The 26,063-nt window shown below is 42.1% G+C and overlaps 2 protein-coding genes across 4 annotated transcripts in view; both read left to right on the forward strand.

The window, feature by feature from the left end:
• The first annotated feature begins 3,613 nt into the window (after positions 1–3,613).
• Positions 3,614–7,161, forward strand: LOC126986424 (uncharacterized). Of its 2 annotated transcripts, XM_050842576.1 has the most exons (3): positions 3,614–5,559; positions 5,679–6,596; positions 6,695–7,161. In XM_050842576.1, the coding sequence occupies exon 1, from the start codon at positions 3,857–3,859 to the stop codon at positions 4,970–4,972; it is 1,116 nt and encodes a 371-aa protein (XP_050698533.1). In that variant the 5' UTR covers positions 3,614–3,856; the 3' UTR covers positions 4,973–5,559; positions 5,679–6,596; positions 6,695–7,161. The 2 variants fall into 2 exon arrangements, with proteins under 2 accessions (XP_050698533.1, XP_050698532.1); XM_050842575.1 differs by having other exon boundaries at positions 5,679–7,161.
• A 2,718-nt stretch (positions 7,162–9,879) lies between these two features.
• Positions 9,880–26,063, forward strand: part of LOC126986426 (uncharacterized) — a 55,500-nt gene continuing 39,316 nt past the window's right edge. Inside the window, exons 1-12 of one of the 2 annotated variants that reach the window (XM_050842577.1) lie at positions 9,880–10,393; positions 10,723–11,154; positions 12,114–12,316; positions 12,728–12,803; positions 15,228–15,497; positions 15,765–15,919; positions 17,175–17,446; positions 18,199–18,412; positions 19,272–19,504; positions 20,114–20,399; positions 20,928–21,088; positions 22,269–22,480. In XM_050842577.1, the coding sequence (XP_050698534.1) occupies positions 11,110–11,154; positions 12,114–12,316; positions 12,728–12,803; positions 15,228–15,497; positions 15,765–15,919; positions 17,175–17,446; positions 18,199–18,412; positions 19,272–19,504; positions 20,114–20,399; positions 20,928–21,088; positions 22,269–22,480 (2,127 nt within the window). In that variant the 5' untranslated portion in view covers positions 9,880–10,393; positions 10,723–11,109. Of the gene's footprint in view, positions 10,394–10,722; positions 11,155–12,113; positions 12,317–12,727; positions 12,804–15,227; positions 15,498–15,764; positions 15,920–17,174; positions 17,447–18,198; positions 18,413–19,271; positions 19,505–20,113; positions 20,400–20,927; positions 21,089–22,268; positions 22,481–26,063 lie in introns of those variants that run through there. The other variant, XM_050842578.1, reaches the window with a different exon arrangement.

Raw genomic sequence — 26,063 nt, forward strand, 5'->3', positions numbered from 1 at the left:
CCGGCGCTCCTTCTGCTGCCCCTGCTGCTGCCCGGGGACACCACTTCACTCAGACGCATGTGGTGGAAAACTGAAGACCATCCTATCCAACAACCCAGCCCTACTGGTGCTCCTGACCTGGTTTCGACTACAAGAGATCGCTGGATACGCCACTACCTTAGCCCTCTTCCTGCAACTACAGCTGCTGGTCCTGACTACCCTGAAGACTCCGATGGGATGAGTGTAAGTAAAGGAGTCGTTTCAAGAGTAGAATGAAATGAAAGATAAGAGCCAGGGTATTGCACGTTTTTGAAGGTTTATGTGTCACGCTATACTTAAGTTTTGGATGCAGAGGTATATAGGACCTGTACTGAACATGCAGCCTTGATCATTATAATTATGCGTGTCTACCTGGGGAGATCCTTGCAAACAATTTATGGACGAGTTTAACTTTTGACTAATGACCAACGTTGCCAGATTGTCGTACTCAGAGCATCATTTATACAGGTTTCTGACCCATAACTATAGCCAAGAAACACCGATAATTAACCACTTTAACGATAACAGGGTCGCTTGTCACATCATGAGCTATTTCTAAAGGTCAAAGGGGGGATCATTCGGGTTCTAATGAGTGTTTCTTTAGGTTCATGGCACAGAAGAAGGGTCAGACTAACACCAGGGTCATAAAACTACTTCTGGAAATGCCATGGACACACTCCTACGAAAGCCTTGTCAAATATGTGAACTTGCGCAACGAAATGTTTTGTAATACGACCCATATAAAAAAAAAAGTTAAAGGGGTGGAGGAGACAGTTTGAGGGTTGGAAATCGGGAAATATTACAGCCTGAGGACGACCATCTGGCACGTCGCTAATGACGGATCCTTGTTTGTCCAGGGCCACGTGGGAGTTGCGTGGGAGACCGTCCAACCATTAAATACGTGTGTCGATGCTCGGGGTCGCGTGGATGCAAAATGTCAAGCTGAGAAAACGAGGCTCCAGAGACGACAGAGCTTCATGGACTTCGGCAACTGACGAGGCCACACCGCTCCCAAGACGACCGGCCACACCACACCACCACGACCACTAATACCAGCCACACCACACCCACGACCACTAATACCAGCCACACCACACCATCACGACCACTAATACCAGCTACACCACACCATCACGACCACTAATACCATGGCCGCACCACACCATCACGACCACTAATACCAGCTACACCACACCATCACGACCACTAATACCAGCCACACCACACCATCACGACCACTAATACCAGCCACACCACACCATCACGACCACTAATACCAGCCACACCACACCATCACGACCACTAATACCAGTCACACCACACCATCACGACCACTAATACCAGCCACACCACACCATCACGACCACTAATACCATGGCCGCACCACACCATCACGACCACTAATACCAGCTACACCACACCATCACGACCACTAATACCAGCCACACCACACCCACGACCACTAATACCAGCCACACCATACCATCACGACCACTAATACCAGCCACACCACACCCACGACCACCATATGTCCTCTCTTGGTTGTGACAGTGAATGTGTTTCTTCCAAGGCTTTCAATGTGTAGTTCTACCTGTGGGTTTACCTGTTGCCTAGTTACTCGTCTTCGGAAGTTCAGCTCTTTATATACAGTTTCAGGAGCAGCGCAGGATGAGTCTTGGAGCGGCGCAGCAAACGGAACTTTCTTTGCTTTTAATGTCAATGCTTTGTTGTAATTAAGTGGCGTGGTAAGGAACTGAAGGCAGGACTAGGCTATATAGTGAATCCCCTTTATTATTTGCATTATAAAACTTGTTGTTGTTTGCTAATTAATGATCTGATGTGCTTTATGCATTCATATGTAGCCACTATAAGTATTTTCCTGTTGACACTCATGTATGGTCCCAGGTATATAATAAAAACAATATATATAGCTGCTACTGTTAACTGATAGATATATATGATAAAAAGTAATAAAAACAACAACAATAATAATCTATTTCGTTCGTTCATTTCAAGTGTGTTTCAGTGCTAGTCCTGTGATTGTGTGAGGGATATATATACCTCTCTCTCTCTCTCTCTCTCTCTCTCTCTCTCTCTCTCTCTCTCTCTCTCTCTCTCTCTCGTGTTCTTCATGCAGCAAATCATGTCACCAATATTACTCTAGCCGTGCAGGACGCAGAACACACTAACATCAGACAGAGGAGAGAGGTGGAGAACGCTGCATAGGAAAGGCGTTTTATCCTCCAGTGAATTGGTATAATAATGGCCGGAGATTATAACGAAAAAGAACCCGCGGCAGCCTGAAAAGACAACTGAGGGAGGTGCATGGATTTGGCAGGGCAGGAGATCGAGAGAGGTGGATGGAGAACACAATGGGAAAGGCCTTATATAATTTGTCCTGCAGTGGAGGGTTAAAGAATGGAATGGCTGAAGATTGCTATGACGAAGATGCCCTAAATACCAGCTTGAAGGCAGCCCTGGGGAGGTATATATAGAGGTTTTGCAGCTGACGTCATCAGTGGGGGTGCGGGGGTATCGCGGCCCTGCACGGCCATCTTGGTGGTCAGTGGTGGTGGTCACTTATCAAAGCAAACCTTGGTGGCGGCTAAACAAGTGCTCTTTATGTTCGTCATGGAATACGTATGCTGTGCTGTTGGATGTTCTAACTGACACGGGAGAGATGCTGTGTCATTTTATAGATTTTCAGTGAATCCAGAAGAGCGGGGTAAGTGGATAGCAGCTGTGAGGAGGGAAAACTGGCGGCCGTCTGCTTCATCTCGACTCTGCAGTGCTCATTTTGTCAGAGGTAAATATTACAGGCAAGACTGATCAGATTATTACATGAGGTAACATTCATTTAGGTATTGCCCCGGGTCCCCTAGCTTATTGTGTGGCGGGGGATTACTATGGAACGGGATTTACATGAGCTGGCGGAGGTAAACACGCATGGCGGCGCTCAAGCAGGGGAAGAAAATAGGAAAGGAAATTCAGTGGAGGCAAAGTGCACAGAGGGACAGAGCTCAGTGCTGGGTGGAGTATATAAGTGTATGCAGGGAAGTGACCAAGAGTGCGTAGTGTAAGGTGACTTGCCGTCAGCTGCCCTCACCTGTCGTCACTTGCCCTCACCTGTTTGCCTGCCTGTGCTGCCTACCTGATCAGCAACAGATCGGCCAGGCAGAGGGACAGCCAGTCAACCGACTAGCCAGACAGTCAGCCAACCAACCAATCAGCCAGTCAACCAGCCAACCAATCAGCCAGTCAGTCAACCACCCAGTCAGTCACCCAGTCAACCAGCCAGCCATCCAGTCGGTCACAGACAGTCACTTTAAAAGCAATCAGCCAGCCAATCAACCCACCAGGCAACCAGTCAACCCACCAGTCAACCAGATAGCCAGCCACTCACTAAATAAAATCAATCAATCAATCGAAGTGGCAAAATTGGCCTGATACAAAATAGGCTGACGAAACGTATGAGCCCGGAAAATCATCATGGGACGAGTGAGTGATAAGGGAAAGTTGCTCATACGTTTTGCTCCTAAAACGGCCAATGAGAGCCAGCAACGTCACCGAGCACCGCGTCACCGGGCGGGGCTGCGGCGCACTGATACACGCCGAGCCGCACCCTGGCCCTCAAACACACCCCAGCCGCCCAGCGAGGAGTGCGTGCTAGCAGTACTCGTGTATTTCTGCCTGTATCCTCGGGTTTATAGGATTCCGAAGCCAAGAACCTTTCTGCCCGGCAGTTTTCCGAGAGTCAAGGTTGTGTGAACGCGTGAAGAGAGGAGTGCAGTTGAGATATTTGAGTGTATCGCCAGCCAGCCAGCCAGCCAGCCCCAACATGGCTCTCACGGCCAGGCAAGACACCATCGATCTTCTGGACGACTGTCTGGACGACATCTTTGAGGTCAACTTCGACGAGATTACGAGGCTGGCCACCAGTAACGAGGACTTCGACAGCCCCAAGCCAGCAGTGGTGGTGCAGCCCGCCAGCCAAGAGGTGGTCATTGGCGAGATGATGGGCGTGGCCGCCAGCGAGGACTTAATGTTTGACGCCGCCAAGTTTAGTGGTGACAACGGCATGGGCGTGATTACCCAGCCCGCCAGCCTAGAGGTTGTCTATGACCAGGTGACGGGCCTGACCGCCGGCGAGGACTTCATCTTTGACCCCACCAAGCTTAGTGGTGACGCCGGCGTGGGCGTGAGTCCGTTGCCCGCAGTGGTGGTGCAGCAGGCCAGCCCCAAGCCCCAGCCCCAGGACTACTACAGTCTCGACATCCAGCCCGGCTCCCCTGAGTTCCTGGTCCTGCAGCCCGCCGTCCCTGATTTCTTCTTGCAGCAGACCCCCAGCCCAGTGTCTTCCCCCCAGCAGGCCACCGACATCCAGCCTGCCTCCCCCGAGTTCGTGGTCCTGCAGCCTGCCATCCCAGATCCATTCTTGCAGCAGACCCTCTGTCCAGCAGCCAACCCCCAGCAGACCCTCAGCCCTGAGCCCTCCAGCACCCAACAGCTGGATCTGTCTGAGCATTCTGTCAGCTTTGAGTCCCTGACTGTCTCCCCTGCTGACTCCACTTTGCCGTCTCCCTCACCATCATGGCAGGAGGAGACAGTGACCTCGCCTGCACCCCAGCAGGCTGTTGATGCCCCCAAGAAGCGCGGGCGGAAGCGCAAGTACCCTGAGGGCATGGCCCCCAGCCGCAGGCGTCCCAAGAAGCCCAAGGTGTATGAGATGGGGCCCCTGCCTGACAACGAGCTGGAAAAGAAGCGGAAGAACGCTGTGAACGCCAAGAAGCACCGCGATGCACAGAAGGCAGCGAGGCAGGAGCTGTCCAATGAACTGACCAAGGCAGTGGCCGAGCGTGACAGACTGCTGGAGGAGCTGAATCAGTGCAAGGAGCGGGAAGAACACTTGCTGCAGGTGCTGAGTGTTCACGGCATAAACATCGATGGCTTGTGAACACCGTGGCAGCAGCAGCCCAGCAAGGAAAAACCCAGAGAGCTTTGGCGAGCACTGGGACGGTAGCAGTGGCAGCAGCAGCAGCTACACCACCCAGCCAGGCGTCTCTACAGAGGCCTCCTGCCCATGCTTTGCCCAGCCATCCCTTCTCTACTACCACTTGCCCAGAGAGGAAGGAGGGCTATGTTTGCCCACTTTTCTCGCTACACTTACATGTCACCTGATGGGTGTCCTCGCACCCTCCCACAACACTTTCACACTACATGCACCTTCCACACACCCTTTCTCACCTTGCAAGCCCCTCACAGCTTGCACTGTCAGATTGAGACAATGATATGACATGATCCTGACCACCTCTGCCTCCCATCAGTAGAGTTAATGCATACCTTATTCCATCCAGGTCAGTGTGGGGACAGTAGTAAAGCAGAAGCAGGCCCCAGCAGGAAGGTGTCAAGCAACCAGTCTGCCTACTGGCTCTACTTTCACTGCTCTCCCTACTTCGACATGTCACAGCTGTGAGATTCACTGAGGAGGAGGAGGAAGATGCAGCAGAAGCTGCCAGTCATATTTTTCTTCTCAATTGGAAGGTAGGCACTGCCTGCAAACCCCAGATAAATTGCACTACTGTCAGGTGAGACAATGAGGTTCTAACCTCTTATTTCCCTTCCTGCAGCAGAGATTTATTCATTTTTTTCTTTCCTTCCAGGTCAGTGTGTGGACAGCAATGAAGCAGAAACAGGCACCAGCCACTCGTGTGCCTGGCTGCCTCTACTGTCACCCTCCAACCTGCTTGGACGTGCCACGGCTGGGAGACCCGGAGAAGGAGGACGGTGCAGCAGCTGTTAACCATGTTTTTCTTTTCAGGTGGTAGGTGGACAGGCACCAGTTATGAAACTCATCCAGTCTACCCATATATCTACTTACTTTGGTCACTTAATGCTATCACTGCAGATCAGTTATTTTCAGGTGGTGGGTAGCTAGACAGACACTTGGTTTGAGGTTTATGCATCTCATTACTATAATCACTTATTTAATGGTTAAATACTTTTAGAGCAGAGTTATATATTTTCAATGATTGTATTCATTGTGTTTTTAGTTTGCTAGTTAACTTCTTCCTTCTGTGAAGCCCTCTATCCATCCATTTTCCATCTTCCTAGAATTGTTTTCCTCTGCACTTTAGCTTAACCAATATTTTCCTAGTTAAACCTTATCTCAGTGCTTACCTTAGTTTGGGGTAGTTAAATTTTCCTAGTTTTACCTTATCTCCATTTATCAAAACATTGGTCCATTATTTATTTTTTACTGTTCACTAGGTTTGTTTTTATCAGTGAATGTTGGTTTTTATTTATTTACCAGTCTATACATTTTTACTAGTCAGGGTGGATTTACCTTTCACTAGTCAATATACATTTATTTTTTACTATTGAGTAGGTTTATTTTTTTACTAGTAACTACATTAATTTCTTACTAGTCAGGGTGGGTCTATTTATACTAGTCATGACAGGCTTATTTACTAGTCCACATAGATTTAATTTTTAGCAACTAGTCAGTACATTAATTTCTTACTAGTCAGGGTGGGTCTATTTATACTAGTCATGACAGGCTTATTTACTAGTCCACATAGGTTTAATTTTTAGCAACTAGTCAGTACATTAATTTCTTGCTAGTCAGGGTGGGTCTATTTATACTAGTCATGACAGGCTTATTTACTAGTCAGCATAGGTTTAATTTTTAGCAACTAGTCAGTACATTAATTTCTTGCTAGTCAGGATGGGTCTGCTCTTGTACTAGTCATGACAGGCCTATTTACTAGTCTGTGTAGGTTTGATTTCTAGTCACTAGGTACATTATGCTTGTTCCTGTAGGTGTATTTGAGCTCTCAACTTCCTTGGCTTGGTCTGAGTACCTTTTTTCTTTAATTTTTGCTTGGTGATGCATTATGATTTTTAGGTTTCAAGCTCATCCACAGTTTTTATTAGTGTGATTTGCCTGGTTTAATGGCATAGGTCGTTTTCATACCTCCATATATTTTTATTTAGAATTGCTTTAGTTCTTTAGTTTTCCTTTTTTTTTCACTTAACTTCATTCCCATTGACTTGGAACCATTTATTTATTTGTTCATTTATGTGTTTTCGTATATTTTCCAACAAGGTACAAAAAATAAGCTATAAATAAAAAAAGATATGTGATTTCTCGTTTTTGATATACCAACTTGAGGTCAGATGGAAGGAGGAAAGACAATTACTAACACTATTTCTATTACACTGCAACTACTACTATTTAAACTACTACTGGTATTGGAAGAAGGGACATTTACTGATAACACTGATAACTTGTAATGGTCATATATATGCTGAATTTATAAATGATTTAATAGTATACTGATACATCCATACACATAACAAGAAAGGTTGGCAAAGATCTAATAACCCAGTAACATGAGGAGGCAAGAAAGGGCTTACTATTTGATAAGTATGAGCAATGAACTTTGAACGGTTTAGACCTATGCACTAAATTATAACCATAAACACAGAACATAGCAACCAAGAGAGTTTGGGTAGGACCATGGAGGTCTTTAAAGCAGCGTTAATCTCTGTAAACTTTTCCGGAATAGGCTCAGCAACATGTCTGATTAACAATGCTGATGGTCTCAAAGTTGAACCAAAAATGAGTCTACTATGGTCATTCGCTTATTCCCAGGGCGAGTCTGCGTTGGACCTGACTTAACACCCGACATTTGACAGGTCTCCGCCATCTTGCTGGCATGAGAATGACTGAGAGTGACAGACTGAGTGAGTGAATCTGACTGGCAGACCGCGCGGCCAAGGGTGGGACATATATAGTCATGGTATTTATTTATTTATGCTTGTGAATGGGGAGACAAGGAAAGGAGGGAGAGTGGAGTGTGTGGAAAGGGTAGCGAGTGGAATGTGCAGGAGAGAAGGAAAGGAGGGAGAGTGGAGTGTGTGGAGAGGGTAGCGAGTGGAATGTGCAGGAGAAAATGTGGAAGGGGAGAGTGGAGTGTGTGGAAAGGGTAGCGAGTGGAATGTGCAGGAGAAAATGTGGAAGGGGAGAGTGGAGTGTGTGGAAAGGGTAGCGAGTGGAATGTGCAGGAGATAATGTGGAAGGGGAGAGTGGAGTGTGTGGAAAGGGTAGCGAGTGGAATGTGCAGGAGATAATGTGGAAGGGGAGAGAAGGAAAGGAGGGAGAGTGGAGTATGTGGAATGTGCAGGAGAAAATGTGGAAGGGGAGAGACTGGGACATATGTGGAAGAGAGAGAGAGAGAGAGAGAGATTAAATGGTTGGGTGCGTGGGTAGAGAAGTCTCAAAGTTTCCTAGAGTGCACACTTTCCTTGAAGTTCTATGAGTCAGGGAGGCGGTGGCGTACGTGCATCCATTGCCCTTTTTGCCAACACGTATGCACATATAGCCTTGAAGGGATGTGACTCATAGGCTGCTGGCTGACGCATGTGACCATTTTTATTTTGTCTTCATATTATTGCCAAAACGTATGGGCAGGATATGTCGATCATCACGTACATGCATGCACTCGATAATATATGCTCCTCCCTTCTTTTACAACAATAAATAATTCAATGCAATTCCCTTCTTTGTTGTTTACTTGTAACAATAAACTATCAATCAATCAATATATATACTAGGCTTTCGTGGTATTATTGAAAAAAATAGTAGTTAATTGTACGGTATATTAATTATCATCACTAGTAAAAGCAGCAGAAAATTTAATGTATAATAGCCTATGCATGGGCCGTACGTAATTCATGATATATTTATTATTGTTTATACGATTTTTCTTTATGATAAAAAATATATATAATAGTTGTGCCATCATTAATAGCCTAAGTAGCAGCAATAGGAGCCGTTCATGATATATTTATTATTGTTTATACGATTTTTCTTTATGATAACATATGTAATAGTTGTACGGTATTATCATCAGCAATATCAGCTAGCCGTTCATATGATTCATTTATTTTTAGTTTTATAATTTTCCAAGCGTAGGTACTACAACTAAAATGGTAGGTAATATATAGGCTATTCCTTATCAAAAAAAAATCCAAGCATAGTACTATGAAGGTACATATATCCACATAACAATTCAACGCCTTTGTTTCATATTTAATTTTCTCCTGACTGAAATGATCGATCTTCTTTTTTTCTTTTATTGCTGAATGTTTTCCTCATTTAACATTTTCCAGTCTATTTCTTTATTATTATTAGTGTTTCATATTTAATTTTCTCCTGACTGAAATGATCGATCTTCTTTTTTTTCTTTTATTGCTGAATGTCTCCCTCATTTAACATTTTCCAGTCTATTTCTTTATTATTATTAGTGTTTCATATTTAATTTTCTCTTGGCTGAAATGATCGATCTTCTTTTTTTTCTTTTATTGCTGAATGTTTTCCTCATTTAACATTTTCCAGTCTATTTCTTTATTATTATTATTAGTGTTTCATATTTAATTTTCTCCTGACTGAAATGATCGGTCTTCTTTTTTTTCTTTTATTGCTGAATGTCTCCCTCATTTAACATTTTCCAGTCTATTTCTTTATTATTATTAGTGTTTCATATTTAATTTTCTCCTGACTGAAATGATCGATCTTCTTTTTTTTCTTTTATTGCTGAATGTCTCCCTCATTTAACATTTTCCAGTCTATTTCTTTATTATTATTTATTCGACTTCAAAAATTTTACTTCCACTGTATTGATTTGATTTTTTACTTGATTTTTTTTTATTCATCTTTCGACTATACAGACTGATTGTTACTTTTTTTCTATTATTGTCACTATTCCCAAACTTCGTAATTCTTCCCAAACTTCATAATTATCTTTGAATTAATTGATTTTGCTTATTCTTCCCTATAGATATTTCTCAGCATGGCCAAGGTGGGTATATACACACTCATGCAGGATATAATTTGTCATCCTTCATTCCTATTGGTCCTATAATTACACGCAGGACGGTTAACAAGACCATAGTGAACTCTTTAACGTGAATTACAAGTATATTTGAAGTCTAGAGCGTATATAATAGATTCCCCCTTTCTTCCCTTCCATACATATCCTTCATGGCTATTTTAATGCTTGTTTTAATCCGTACATTCTTTCCTATTGAGGGACTTGAGGGTTGCAGGAGAAAACGTATTGGCAGGAACAGCGGCCGGTCATGTACAATACGTGTTTGGGAAGGGTCATATATGGCGTCGATTGAGCAGAGGAACTTTTTTATGGAAGGGATATTGTAGTTTTCTTTGCGTTAACCATACGTAAGACTCGAGTGTGAGGTGATATATAAGCAACATGTTAAATATTCAATTACACCCATCCTATCTATAATACAAGGACAAATTGGACAGGATCGATGGCATTATGAAATTCCTTGAAAGTGACTCACACAGGTTCCATACGAGTGTTGGAAGCTTATATACGTTTTGTGGCATATATTGATGGTAGTGTACGTGTGTTTGTGTGTGAACTTTTATGAATTACACCCAACCTGTAATGCAAGGACAAACAGGACAGTGGAGGCATTATGAAATTCCTTGAAGGTGACTCACATACAGGTTCCATACGAGTGTTGGAAGCTTATATACGTTTTGTGGCATATATTGATGACAGTGTACGTGTTTGTGTGTGAACTTTTATGAATTACACCCAACCTATAATGCAAGGACAAGCAGGACAGTGGAGGCATCATGGAATTACATTAAAAGTGACTCGCATACAGGTTCCATACGAGTGTTGGAAGCTTATATACGTTTTGTGGCATATATTGATGACAGTGTACGTGTGTTTGTGTGTGAACTTTTATGAATTACACCCAACCTGTAATACAAGGACAAGCAGGACAGTGGAGGCATCATGGAATTACATTAAAAGTGACACATACAGGTTCCATACGAGTGTTGGAAGCTTATATACGTTTTGTGGCGTATATTGATGACAGTGTACGTGTGTTTGTGTGTGGACTTTTATGAATTACACCCATATTAACAAAGAGGAGGAGGAGATGAACAGGAAATAAAGGAGGAGACGGGAGAACAAGAACAGGAACGATTAAAAGAAGCTAAAAAAAAATAGTCGTGAATAAGAGGAATAAAAAAAAAATCCTATAATGCAAGGACAAGCAGGACAGTGGAGACATGGAATTCCTTATAAGGTACATGACTCACAAACAGGTTCCATACGAGTCTTGCAAGCATATATACGTTTTGTGTCTTATAATATATTGATGGCAGTATGCATGTGTGTGTGTGTGTGTGTGTGTGAACTTTTATCTAATCTATATAACATTTTATCTTCTTGTCTTATCAGTATATTAGTTTCTAGTGTTTTTTTTTATCTAATTCATGGCATATCTTTGTTATCAGGGATCCAATGGAAATGCTCTGAGCTGTGTTTAGATCTTGGGGCAATGCATGGGGTGTGATTTCCGTTACTACTTAAACTACTACTACTACTACTACTACTACTACTACTACTACTACTACTACTACTACTACTACTACTACTACCACTACTATTACTATTACTACTATTACTGGTACCCTTATTGCAACTTAATTACTACAACCACCACTGCTATTACTGCTATTCATAATAATATAGTGATTGTTATAAAAATAATTCAGTATAATAACCTAGGTAGATGATAAACTACACATAGGTAGATTGACAGATATGTAGATGGATTGGTTAAAAGCTCGATAGAAGATAGAATGTAAAGAAGACAGGTAATAGGTATAGATAGAAAGATATGCTTATACAGAAAATAATGGGGTACATGGTAAAAGAAAAAGTAAATGAAGATAAGTATATATTTAATTATTATAGTATAGGCCTAAATATCTCTGTATGTGTAGTCTCGTTCTTTCTCTTCTGTCAGAGCAGTGGATATATATAGTGGGCTTCTTTGGCTGTTGTTTTTTTCTTCATTTTTGCCCTTGAGCTGCCTCCTTTGCTTAGGTTACTAGTGGGTGTTAAAATAGAGGTCCCAGAGATTAGATTAGGTTAGTGTCCATATCTCATTTTCCTCACCCCGGCCCTTTATTTGTGTGTTTTACCTCCTTGTTAATTTTGTAGGGCTAATGTAAGAAATATGCATAATTGTGTACACAGGCTGACGATGTGCTGCTGGAAGCCTATGCCAGAGTGCTGTGGGAGTGGTGTGCAGCGCTGCGGGGGCTGGGTGCTGAGGGCGGTGCTGTGGGGTGCTCTGATGAGGGGCTGAGGTCCACGGTGGCTGTTCTCTGGGTGCTGTTCCTGAGACGCTGTGATGCTGTGGTTCTCCCGCTGGCCAAGATGAGGAAGGGGAATGCTGGGTGAGAGAGAGAGAGAGAGAGAGAGAGAGAGAGAGAGAGAGAGAGAGAGAGAGAGAGAGAGAGAGAGAGAGAGAGAGAGAGAGAGAGAGGAAATGTCTTATCTGGTACTCTAAGTTTTGTGTCAATGGTCATTGCTGATATCTCTCTCTCTCTCTCTCTCTCTGTATATGTATATTAGGTAATCCTTAATTATCATACTTATTATTTGTAGTATAATCCCTCTTATTATCAGTTAGAATTATTACTACTGTTTTAGAATTATTATCATTATTATTATTATTTTTATCATAGCTAAATATTCAAGCATAGTGATTTGATGATAATGATATATATTTTTAATTAAAGTATAAACATCTTCCTTATCCCATACCATGTCATGACCTCTAATAGCTAACTTATCTATCCTGTCAGCATGCAGAGCCTTATTGACAGTCTGAGCCAGAAACCAACGCTTGCATCAACACACCCTAATCTCCCCCCCAGCAAGGTGTGTGTGTATTTACCTAGTTGTATTTACCTAGTTGTATTTACCTAGTTGTATTTACCTAGTTATATTTACCTAGTTATATTTACCTAGTTATATTTACCTAGTTGTATTTACCTAGTTATATTTACCTAGTTATATTTACCTAGTTGTATTTACCTAGTTGTATTTACCTAGTTGTATTTACCTAGTTGTATTTACCTAGTTATATTTACCTAGTTGTATTTACCTAGTTGTATTTACCTAGTTATATTTACCTAGTTGTATTTACCTAGTTATATTTACCTAGTTGTATTTACCTAGTTGTATTTACCTAGTTGTATTTACCTAGTTATATTTACCTAGTTGTATTTACCTAGTTGTATTTACCTAGTTATATTTACCTAGTTATATTTACCTAGTTGTATTTACCTAGTTGTATTTACCTAGATGTATTTACCTAGTTATATTTACCTACTTGTATTTACCTAGTTATATTTACCTAGTTGTATTTACCTAGTTATATTTACCTAGTTGTATTTACCTAGTTGTATTTACCTAGTTATATTTACCTAGTTGTATTTACCTAGTTGTATTTACCTAGTTGTATTTACCTAGTTGTATTTACCTAGTTATATTTACCTAGTTGTATTTACCTAGTTGTATTTACCTAGTTGTATTTACCTAGTTGTATTTACCTAGTTGTATTTACCTAGTTGTATTTACCTAGTTGTATTTACCTAGTTATATTTACCTAGTTGTATTTACCTAGTTGTATTTACCTAGTTGTATTTACCTAGTTGTATTTACCTAGTTGTATTTACCTAGTTGTATTTACCTAGTTGTATTTACCTAGTTGTATTTACCTAGTTGTATTTACCTAGTTGTATTTACCTAGTTGTATTTACCTAGTTGTATTTACCTAGTTGTATTTACCTAGTATTTACCTAGTTGTATTTACCTAGTTGTATTTACCTGTATTTACCTATTTGTATTTACCTAGTTGTATTTACCTAGTTATATTTACCTAGTTGTATTTACCTAGTTGTATTTACCTAGTTGTATTTACCTAGTTGTATTTACCTAGTTGTATTTACCTAGTTGTATTTACCTAGTTGTATTTACCTAGTTGTATTTACCTAGATGTAGTTTTACAGGGCCTGGGTTTTATGGTTGCATGGTCCCGTCTCCGTATCTGCATTTATCCAACTTTTCTTTAAGGCTTTGCACATTCTTCGCTGATACTACATCCTCACTTAGTCTGTTCCAAACCTCTATATTTCTTTGTGGGAAGCTATATTTCTGTGTGTGTGTGTGTGTGTGTGTGTGTGTGTGTGTGTGTGTGTGTGTGTTCTTACCTAATTATATTTTTACAGGATTGAGCAGGCTTGTATTATCCCTATTTTTAAGCCATTTTGTCATACAGTTTTTTAAATCTGTGTATGTTGTTGACACACACAGCTTCATCTGGTAATGCCAACAGCTCTGTTTGGAAAATGAATTATCGTACATCCTTATCACATGTTTTCTTGATTATTTTATTTTATTTTTATTTTTATTTTTTTTACGTCTATGCCTATAGTAACGGTAGGCTTGCTTGACGGGCCTGGATGGTGTTCGGCCCCAGCCCGTCATGGCGCAGGCAAGTGTTTATAGTGGTGCCATCTTATCTTGTGTGTGTGTTTTGGTTCTGACAAGCTGGCCACTGGGAATCTATCGTATACCTCGCTGTGGAAAGACGCAGTTTAAGTTTAAAATGCAGGTACTTTAACCTGGTAGCAGCGGGGATCATGATTCTTAATGGTCCCTCTAAGCGAGAAAAATGAGAAAAAATCACCCCTCACACAAACCATTTCATAATATATATCAAAGCATTTGTGATTAGTTTATGTAGCATCTATTTTTTTGGGTTAAAATCATGGCACAAATTTGGCCCGTCGCTGCTACACGGGAAACCCACAAATTTGTCCCGTCGCTGCTACATGGTACAGCCACAAATTTGTCCCGTCGCTGCTACATGGTACAGCCACAAATTTGTCCCGTCGCTGCTACATGGTACAGCCACAAATTTGTCCCGTCGCTGCTACACGGTACAGCCACAAATTTGGCCCATCACTGCTACACGGTACACCCACAAATTTTGGCCCATCACTGCTACACGGTACACCCACAAATTTTGGCCCATCACTGCTACACGGTACACCCACAAATTTTGGCCCATCACTGCTACACGGTACACCCACAAATTTACCCCATCGCTGCTACACGGTACAGCCACAAATTTACCCCATCGCTGCTACACGGTACAGCCACAAATTTTGGCCCATCGCTGCTACACGGTACAGCCACAAATTTTGGCCCGTCGCTGGTACCGGGTTAAGAGAAATTAGTGGGTAGGTTTTCTTGATAAAAACTTTGCCTCAAATACATCTTTTACCACACTTACAGATAAGAATGGCCACCACCACAGCCTTAGAGCCAAGAGGGAAAGACGACAGGGAGGGGAAGAAGGAAAAGAAGGGCCTTGATATCATGAAAAGGACTAATAGTGGTAATAGAAGTAATGATGATGGTAGTGATGGAGGAGAAGGCTACAGCTTCCCCTCCTCCTCTCCCTTCATCTCCTCCTCCTCCTCCTCCTCTTCCTCCTCTTCCCCCCCCTCCTCCTCCTTCCATCAGCGCCGCAGGTCCTCCAGAATCAAAGCACTTCAGCAGCAGGTGAGAGAGAGAGAGAGAGAGAGAGAGAGAGAGAGAGAGAGAGAGAGAGAGAGAGAGAGAGAGAGAGAGAGAGAGAGAGAGAGAGACCTTTAGTTGTTGATTTTGTTAAGTAATTTCTAGTGTGAAGATTTATCAAATGCCCTTTTAAAATCCACCTAAACTGCTGATACTACTACTACTACTACTACTACTACTACTACTACTACTACTACTACTACTACTACTACTACTACTACTTCTACAACACTAACACCACACACTCCACAGAACAACCACATTCACCACAAAAATTCACTCCCAACATTACTGGAGAAGGAAGTGGAGGAAGAAGAAGAGAAGGAGGAGGAGGAGGTGGAAGATATTATAGACTCAAGTGGATCTGATAAGGAGTACAAACCACATCACTACCACCTCCTCACCAGGTCAGGTCAGGTCAAGCTTTGCCACATGGAGGGTTAGGGAGGTCATCAGGTTACATTCAGGTCATAAGTCATCGGGTCATGTAGATGTTTGTGTATGTTTTGTTAGGTTAAGATGTCAGGTCTTAGAGAGAGATATATTAGGTCATCCTGGGTCACTAGAGGGTCATAGAAAGGTCATGGAGGTTAGATTAGGTCACAGAATTCTTGAGCATACTTTCTTAGATGATGTTAGGTCACAGAAAGAGATATATTAGGCCATCTTGGGTTACTAGGGGTCACAGAGAGGTCACAAAGATAAAACAATCAAGGAGATGGTCAAAGAAAAGGATATGTTAGGTCATTTTGGGTTACTAGGGGGTCACAGAGAGGTCTCAAAGATAAAACAATCAAGGAGATGGTCAAAGAAAAGGATATGTTAGGTCATCTTGGGTTACTAGGGGTCACAGAGAGGTCACAAAGATATGATAATCAAGGAAATGGTCAAAGAAAAAGATATATTAGGTCATCTTGGGTTACTAGGGGTCACAGAGAGGTCACAAAGATATGATAATCAAGGAAATGGTCAAAGAAAAAGATATATTAGGTCATCTTGGGTTACTAGAGGTCACAAAGATATGATAATCAAGGAGATGGTCAAAGAAAAAGATATATTAGGTCATCTTGGGTTACTAGGGGTCACAGAGAGGTCACAAAGATAATCAAGGAGATGGTCAAAGAATAAGATATATTAGGTCATCTTGGGTTACTAGGGGGTCATACAGAGGTCATGGAAATTAGATTAGGTCACAATATTCTTACATAAATTTTTGCTCTCTGTTAAATTTGTAGGGCTTATGTAATTTGTTATTGTATTTTTATATCTATTACTGTAATCTATGTAATGTAGTTCTATAAAATGAAATCTATAAATGGATATCTTTCTCTAATGCTGCAAAATTATACGCTATTTCCTTTATTCTTTCCATCATATATATAACCAGAAGGAGGAGAGAGGTAGCTATTATACAAACACACACACACACACACACACACACACACACACACACACACACACACAGATTAACCTTTTTGTGATATTTTTGCTCTTTCTCCTCTCTCCACCAAACAGTGAGAGTGAGGAAAGAACTATACACCCCTAAAAACCAATGAAGCAAGATACACACACACACACTCACACTCACACACACACACACACACACACACAGATTAACCTTTTTGTGATATTTTTGCTCTTTCTCCTCTCTCCACCAAACAGTGAGAGTGAGGAAAAAACTACACCCCTAAAAACCAGTGAAGCAAGACACACACACACACAGACCAGCAGAGAGACAGGCACAGAGGGGAAGGGAGGTCCCGTCAACTTTGGGACACACAGACGCAGGCAGATAAGGAGCACGCACACGACCAGACACAAGAAATGGAAGAGAAGAAACGGAAGCGAGGCAGAAACGGCGCCTCCTCCTCCTCCTCCACCACCTCCGCCACGGCCGCCTCAGAGAAGAAGAGCTAAAACAACAGAGACAAAAAGTAAAATTTCAAACCTATCTCCACCAGCAACTTAAGTATTAGTTGACTGATTGATTATTTGACTCATTGACTGATTGAATGATTGACTGACTGATTGATTATTTGATTGACTGACTGATTGATTATTTGATTGACTGACTGATTGATTTACAGATTGATTTGTAGACACACTGATTGATGGAGTGGTTGACTGACTGACTCACTGATTGAATGATTGACTGACTGATTGATTATTTGACTCATTGACTGATTGATTATTTGATTGACTGACTGATTGATTTACAGATTGATTTGTCGACACACTAATTGATGGAGTGGTTGACTGACTGACTCACTGATTGAATGATTGACTGACTGATTGATTATTTGACTCATTGACTGATTGATTATTTGATTGACTGACTGACTGATTTACAGATTGATTTGTTGACACACTAATTTCTTGACTGTTTGACTGACTGACTCACTGATTAAATAATTGACTGACTGATTGATAGATTGACTAACCAGCTGATTGACTTGTAGACACACTAATTCCTTGACTGGTTGACTGACTGAGGAATAAAGGCAATGAATAAGAATGACAATCACACTAAGAATAAGACGAGCATTTAATTTTTAAGGCCTATAAAAACATGTAGTATTTCCAATGTGTTCTTACTGCAACAGGAGGGAAAACAGGAACAGAACAGGAATAAAGGCAATGAGTAATTAAAACAAGTACTCTATCTAATGCGTTCTTATTGCAACAGGAGGGAAAACAGCAACAAGAACAGGAACGACGAAGGTGACAAACAAAAATGGCAGTATCGGCAACAAGAAGATCACTGAAGGTCGCCAGGGTGAAGTTCAGCAGCCTCCCTACAAGCTCTGGTCCTTGCCAAACATGCTGACCCTTCTCCTAGCTCTCCTCTACCTGGCTCTCCTCTTTACCGGGCAGGAGGTGTTACTCATGGACATCCTCTGGTGAGTGATGTGGTTGGTGGTTTAGTGGTGGTGATGTGGTCTGGTGTTGGGATGGTTGGTGATGATTGTGTAGGTTGTGGTGGTGAGGGAGAGTATGGTGTGGCTATACAGTGTCTCTCTATTCGTATGACCCTCTCTCCACACTAAAACTCAACCTCCCACACTCTTCCTCCCACCCTCACTCTCCTTCATCCCTTCCACTCATTTTTTCCTTCCTGCTTTTAAGATGACAACCACGAACACAAAAAACTCGGATGATCTATTTGGGTAGCGTCACTCTTTCCTACCACTCTCCTTCATCCCTTGCAGTCATTTTTTCCTTCCTGTTTTTAAGATGACAACCATGAACACAAAACTGGGATGATCTATTTGGGTAGCGTCACTCTTCCCTACCACTCTCCTTCATCCCTTCCACTCATTTTTTCCTTCCTGTTTTTAAGATGACAACCACGAACTCAAAACTGGGACGATCTATTTGGGTAGCGTCACTCTTCCCTACCACTCCTTCATCCCTTCCACTCACCCCTCTTGTCTCTCTCCCTTTCTCCTTCCTGTTTTTAAGATGACAGCCACGAACTCAAAACTGGGATGATCTATTTGGGTAACATCACTCTTCCCTACCACTCTCCTTCATCCCTTCCACTCACCCTTCTGGCACCTCGCTAACTTCTTCCTCCTTGTTTTTGAATTGATAACCACACACAAAAAACCTTGACCTCTACTCTGATTTCTCGTTCTGTTTTCTTTCGTTAGAGCAAGTCCCTTTTTGTTGCTGTTCCTGTTTTTTCCTCTTGAGCTGCCTCCTCTGCTGTAAAAAAAAAAATATATATAAAAAAGAAAATTCTGATTACTCCTTCAGGTGGTGTGAGAGTGGGCGCATTCCCTTCCCGTCTGCACACTTCACCGTCAACACCGTCTTGCGGAGCCACGTGGCACGCTGCCCGGTCTTCGTAAAGGTGCCAAAAGTGCCGTCGTCAGCTGCCGTCAGGAGGGCCGCATGCCACCTGGCCCTCGCTCTCTCCCTGCAGGCCGTCCCATTTCCCTCAGCTGGGCAGATCATCAAGCGACTGGTGGATGTGCTCCGGCTGCCAGGTGGGTGGGTGGGTGATGGAGGGGGTCATTTTGGTGGTGAGTTATATCTTGGTGTCTGTTTGTGGTGGTGTGGATGGGTGATGGAAGGTGTTGAGTTGGTGGTTTGTGTAGTGGATGGAAGTAGAGGGGGTGGATGGAGGGTGACAGTAGTGGTGGTTGGTGTAGGTGGAGGAATAGTGGATGGTGTGATTGGTAGTCTTATATTCAGCTGGTTAGGTCTATATGTGTGGTGGGTGAGTGGATGGATGGAGGGGAGGGTGACATTGGTGGTTGTTGAGTGGAAGAACAGCGGAATGACGTGATTGGTAGTCTTATACTTTGCTGGTTAGGTCTCTTTGTGTGGTGGGTAAGTGGATGGATGGAGGGGAGGGTGGCTGTAGTGGTGGTTGGTGTGAGTGGGAGAATAGTGGAATGGTATCAGTAGTAGTAGTGGTAGTAGTAGATTTAAGTAGAAGCAGTGATTAACAGGCTTTCTTGTTTCCATTTGTTATTTCCCTTGAGTTGCTTCCTCTACTGTAAAAAATAATAATAATAATAATAATAATAATAATAATAATAGTGAATGTACCTGAAATCATCCTTGCCTTCACTCCTTCACTCCCCCCTCAGAAGACACCACCAGAATGTCCGAGGAAATAGCGTCCAAGCGTCTCCTCCTCCCTCAGAAGCACGGGCTGTCGGAGGAGGGGCTGAGGAAGGGGGAGGTGCCGGCTGTTGAGTGTCAGGCGGCTGCAGCTCTCCTCGTCACCCTAAAGATTTTGTGCGGCCTAAACGATTCCTCCGAACATCACCTTTCTGTGGTTGCGGCGAGGGTGAATGGTGGTGGGAAGGGCGGTGGTGGTGGTGGTGGGGACCTGAAGGCTCATCCGCTATTCTCCTTCGATGAATGGATGAGGTAGGTCTTTTTTTGATTCATTTTTATTCATTTTATTCTTTCATTTTTTATTTACAAGTTCCATTATGTATCTTTTTTTTTTTTCACTCTTCTTCTTTTACGTCCTTACTTTCATCCGTTCTTCTGATTCAATAAGTGGATGAGGCTGGTCAAATGTGCTGAGGTTTAATTTTATCTAATGATTTTTTAATTATATTTTTCCTTATTTTCTTCTCTGCTTTTTTTTACACTTGACAGAACCCATTGTAAGCAAAATATCTATACTGGCTGATGTGGTGCTTGTAGCCTTGTGACGCCCAAGGACTTATATTAAAACACACTAAACACACTCAACGCACTAAAACACTTAAAAACAAGCTTGACCGACACTTCCTTCAGCTTAATATTCACTGAAGTAGAAATGCAAAGTCTTGGTGGCATTTGATTTCATATAATATCACTTAGGTTTCAGGATAGACCATTTAGTCTGGACCATAGTGTCTGTGTGGTCTGATTATCTTTGTAAATCTGTTTAAATCTCTCCTTCAGGTTCATCGTGGAGGTTGGGTGGCTCAGCAGGCAGGTTGACCCTCTTGGCAAGGTCATTTCTCCCCATCCTGTGCTGTCCAGGCCATGGGAGCTCAAGCTTATGGGTGACCTCAACCGTCTGCTGACCTTCTGTTGTGGTGACCCAGCTGTCTCCCTTCCTGGTGAGTGTGTGTGTGTGTGTGTGTGTTTTCCTGTCTGCTGACCTTCTGTTGTGGTGACCCTGCTGTCTCCCTTCCTGGTGAGTGTGTGTGTGTGTGTGTGTGTTCCTGTCTGCTGACCTTCTGTTGTGGTGACCCTGCTGTCTCCCTTCCTGGTGAGTGTGTGTGTGTGTGTGTGTGTTTTCCTGTCTGCTGACCTTCTGTTGTGGTGACCCAGCTGTCTCCCTTCCTGGTGAGTGTGTGTGTGTGTGTGTGTTTTCCTGTCTGCTGACCTTCTGTTGTGGTGACCCAGCTGTCTCCCTTCCTGGTGAGTGTGTGTGTGTGTGTGTGTTTTCCTGTCTGCTGACCTTCTGTTGTGGTGACCCTGCTGTCTCCCTTCCTGGTGAGTGTGTGTGTGTGTGTGTGTTTTCCTGTCTGCTGACCTGTTGTGGTGACCCTGCTGTCTCCCTTCCTGGTGAGTGTGTGTGTGTGTGTGTGTGTGTCCTTAGATGATTAGGTCAAGTCTACATTGTCATGGTTTTCTTATTTCCTGTTTTCCTTAAATTCATGTGTAACATTTTTCTGGCACACACTCATGCACAGAACAATATGTCTTATCTTCATTTTTTATTTACTTCTCATACCTTTTCCTCGCATTCCTTGTTCTATGTACTCCCGTGTGTATGAGACTGACCAAGGTGCAGAAAAGGAAATAAGAGTAGGAAGAAAAGGGACTTATGATTATGCACACCAGCGTAGATTGGTAAAAGGTACAGTTGGGTGTTTATGGTATAGCTGTGTGTGGCTGCAGTGCTCAGCTCAGAACTGTTGGCCCTGTGAGCCTGTGGCGGGTAAGTGCCTGGCACCCCGGGCACAGGCCAACATGAAGTCTGGGATTCCTACAGTTTACTTCCCCTAGGTTTCCCTTTTATCAACCAGCCTGAGTGGGAGGATGAACAGCTGGGCGAGCTGCACGCCGACTGCCCAAGCTGGGATTCGAACCCAGGTCTGAGGAGTCTTTGTCAGGCACGCTGAACACTGGTCAGTGGAGGTGCACATAGATGGGATGATATATTACAAATCAGAGCTAGGGGATTACCTCAAAGAAAAGGAACCAGATGTTGTGTGTCTCACAGAAACTAAACTAACCAAGGACATTGAACTTGCTCACTCACACACCAAAACTGTTTCCCTCACTTTTCAGACCTCACCAAGCACCCCAACCTGAAGAGGCGGCTGGAGGTACTTGGTCTGTCTCTGGAGGGGCTGTGCCAGGCTCACTTCAGGGGCTCAGTGCCTCCCTATGACCCCTTACTTGGCACCCTTGAGAAGTATGTCAGCTGGCACTCCTCATCCTCATCTCCAGCCACCTCACACCACAGATGGCACCAAGCAGCCTCCTCCAGATTCTTATTGGTGAGTGAGATGTTTATCTTTTTTAAATCCGCTGACACATTGTTTGGCACCCGTGGGATTAACCCTTTGATTTGACGCACCTTGAGTTTCAATTAGTTTTATTCTCCGTGATTATTTCAGCCCCTCCTCTATTCTGGCCAGCTCCAGACATTGTTTTCACTCACAAAATACTTTCACTTCCATAAACATTATATCTAGTACCTTCATTTTTAATTTTAGTTCAACATGAGCTAATTAAAAATACAAAACAACAACTTGAAGACCACTTTATGTATACAGAAGATATAACTAGAATCCCCCACGAACTCTGGACCAAGCTGAATTTGTGAAAGCATGAATTTGTGATTGCATGAATTTGTGATGGCATGAATTTGTGATGGCATGAATTTGTGAAAGCATGAATTTGTGAAAGCATGAATTTGTGATAGCATGAATTTGTGAAAGCATGAATTTGTGATGGCATGAATTTGTGATAGCATGAATTTGTGAAAGCATGAATTTGTGATGGCATGAATTTGTGATAGCATGAATTTGTGATGGCATGAATTTGTGATGGCATGAATTTGTGATGGCATGAATTTGTGAAAGCATGAATTTGTGATGGCATGAATTTGTGAAAGCATGAATTTGTGATGGCATGAATTTGTGAAAGCATGAATTTGTGATAGCATGAATTTGTGAAAGCATGAATTTGTGATGGCATGAATTTGTGATGGCATGAATTTGTGATAGCATGAATTTGTGATGGCATGAATTTGTGAAAGCATGAATTTGTGAAAGCATGAATTTGTGAAAGCATGAATTTGTGATGGCATGAATTTGTGATGGCATGAATTTGTGATGGCATGAATTTGTGAAAGCATGAATTTGTGATGGCATGAATTTGTGATGGCATGAATTTGTGATGGCATGAATTTGTGATGGCATGAATTTGTGATGGCATGAATTTGTGATGGCATGAATTTGTGATGGCATGAATTTGTGATAGCATGAATTTGTGATGGCATGAATTTGTGATGGCATGAATTTGTGATGGCATGAATTTGTGATGGCATGAATTTGTGAAAGCATGAATTTGTGATAGCATGAATTTGTGATGGCATGAATTTGTGAAAGCATGAATTTGTGATGGCATGAATTTGTGATAGCATGAATTTGTGATGGCATGAATTTGTGATGGCATGGTTGTGAAGCATGGTTGTGAAAGCATGAATTTGTGATGGCATGAATTTGTGATGGCATGAATTTGTGATGGCATATTTGTGATGGCATGAATTTGTGAAGCATGGTTGTGAAAGCATGAATTTGTGATTGCATGAATTTGTGATTGCATGAATTTGTGATTGCATGAATTTGTGATGGCATGAATTTGTGATGGCATGGAATTTGATGGCATGAATTTGTGATGGCATGAATTTTTGATGTCATTAATTTGTGATGGCATGAATTTGTGATGGCATGAATTTGTGATGGCATGAATTTGTGATGGCATGAATTTGTGATGGCATGGTTGTGATGGCATGAATTTGTGATGGCATGAATTTGTGATGGCATGAATTTGTGATGGCATGGTTGTGATGGCATGGTTGTGATGGCATGAATTTGTGATGGCATGGTTGTGATGGCATGAATTTGTGATGGCATGGTTGTGATGGCATGAATTTGTGATGGCATGAATTTGTGAAAGCATGAATTTGTGATGGCATGGTTGTGATGGCATGAATTTGTGAAAGCATGAATTTGTGATGGCATGAATTTGTGAAGCATGGTTGTGATGGCATGAATTTGTGATGGCGTGGTTGTGATGGCATGAATTTGTGATGGCATGAATTTGTGAAGCATGAATTTGTGATGGCATGAATTTGTGATGGCATGAATTTGTGATGGCATGAATTTGTGATGGCATGAATTTGTGATGGCATGGTTGTGATAGCATGAATTTGTGATAGCATGAATTTGTGATGGCATGAATTTGTGAAAGCATGAATTTGTGATAGCATGAATTTGTGATGGCATGAATTTGTGAAAGCATGAATTATTGAAAGCATGAATTTGTGAGAGCATGAATTTGTGAAGGCATGAATTTGTGATGGCATGGTTGTGATGGCATGGTTGTGATGGCATGAATTTGTGAAAGCATGGTTGTGATGGCATGAATTTGTGATGGCGTAATTTGTGATGGCATATGGGATGATTTTGTGATTGCATGAATTTGTGATGGCATGAATTTGTGATGGCATGAATTTGTGATAGCATGAATTTGTGATGGCATGAATTTGTGATAGCATGAATTTGTGATGGCATGAATTTGTGATGGCATGAATTTGTGATGGCATGAATTTGTGATGGCATGAATTTGTGATGGCATGGTTGTGATGGCATGAATTTGTGATGGTGATGGCATGAATTTGTGATGGCATGAATTTGTGATGGCATGAATTTGTGATAGCATGAATTTGTGATGGCATGAATTTGTGATGGCATGAATTTGTGATGGCATGAATTTGTGATGGCATGAATTTGTGATGGCATGAATTTGTGATGGCATGAATTTGTGATGGCATGAATTTGGCGATGGCATGAATTTGTGATGGCATGAATTTGTGATGGCATGGTTGTGCTGGCATGAATTTGTGATGGCATGAATTTGTGATAGCATGAATTTGTGATGGCATGAATTTGTGATGGCATGAATTTGTGATGGCATGAATTTGTGATGGCATGAATTTGTGATGGCATGAATTTGTGATAGCATGAATTTGTGATGGCATGGTTGTGATGGCATGAATTTGTGATAGCATGAATTTGTGATGGCATGAATTTGTGATAGCATGAATTTGTGAAAGCATGGTTGTGATGGCATGAATTTGTGAAAGCATGGTTGTGATGGCATGGTTGTGATAGCATGAATTTGTGATGGCATGAATTTGTGATGGCATGAATTTGTGATGGCATGAATTTGTGATGGCATGAATTTGTGAAAGCATGAATTTGTGATGGCATGAATTTGTGATATGAATTTGTGATGGCATGAATTTGTGATGGCATGGTTGTGATGGCATGAATTTGTGATGGCATGGTTGTGAAAGCATGAATTTGTGATGGCATGAATTTGTGATGGCATGAATTTGTGATGGCATGAATTTGTGATGGCATGAATTTGTGAAAGCATGGTTGTGAAAGCATGAATTTGTGAAAGCATGGTTGTGAATGGTTGTGATGGCATGAATTTGTGATGGCATGAATTTGTGAAAGCATGAATTTGTGATAGCATGAATTTGTGATGGCATGGTTGTGATGGCATGAATTTGTGAAAGCATGGTTGTGATGGCATGGTTGTGAAAGCATGAATTTGTGATGGCATGAATTTGTGATAGCATGAATTTGTGAAAGCATGAATTTGTGAAAGCATGAATTTGTGATGGCATGAATTTGTGATGGCATGAATTTGTGATAGCATGAATTTGTGATGGCATGAATTTGTGATGGCATGAATTTGTGATAGCATGAATTTGTGATGGCATGAATTTGTGATGGCATGAATTTGTGAAAGCATGGTTGTGATGGCATGGTTGTGATAGCA

This window comes from Eriocheir sinensis, chromosome 61 (assembly GCF_024679095.1).
Source record: "Eriocheir sinensis breed Jianghai 21 chromosome 61, ASM2467909v1, whole genome shotgun sequence".
Lineage (NCBI taxonomy): Eukaryota > Metazoa > Arthropoda > Malacostraca > Decapoda > Varunidae > Eriocheir > Eriocheir sinensis.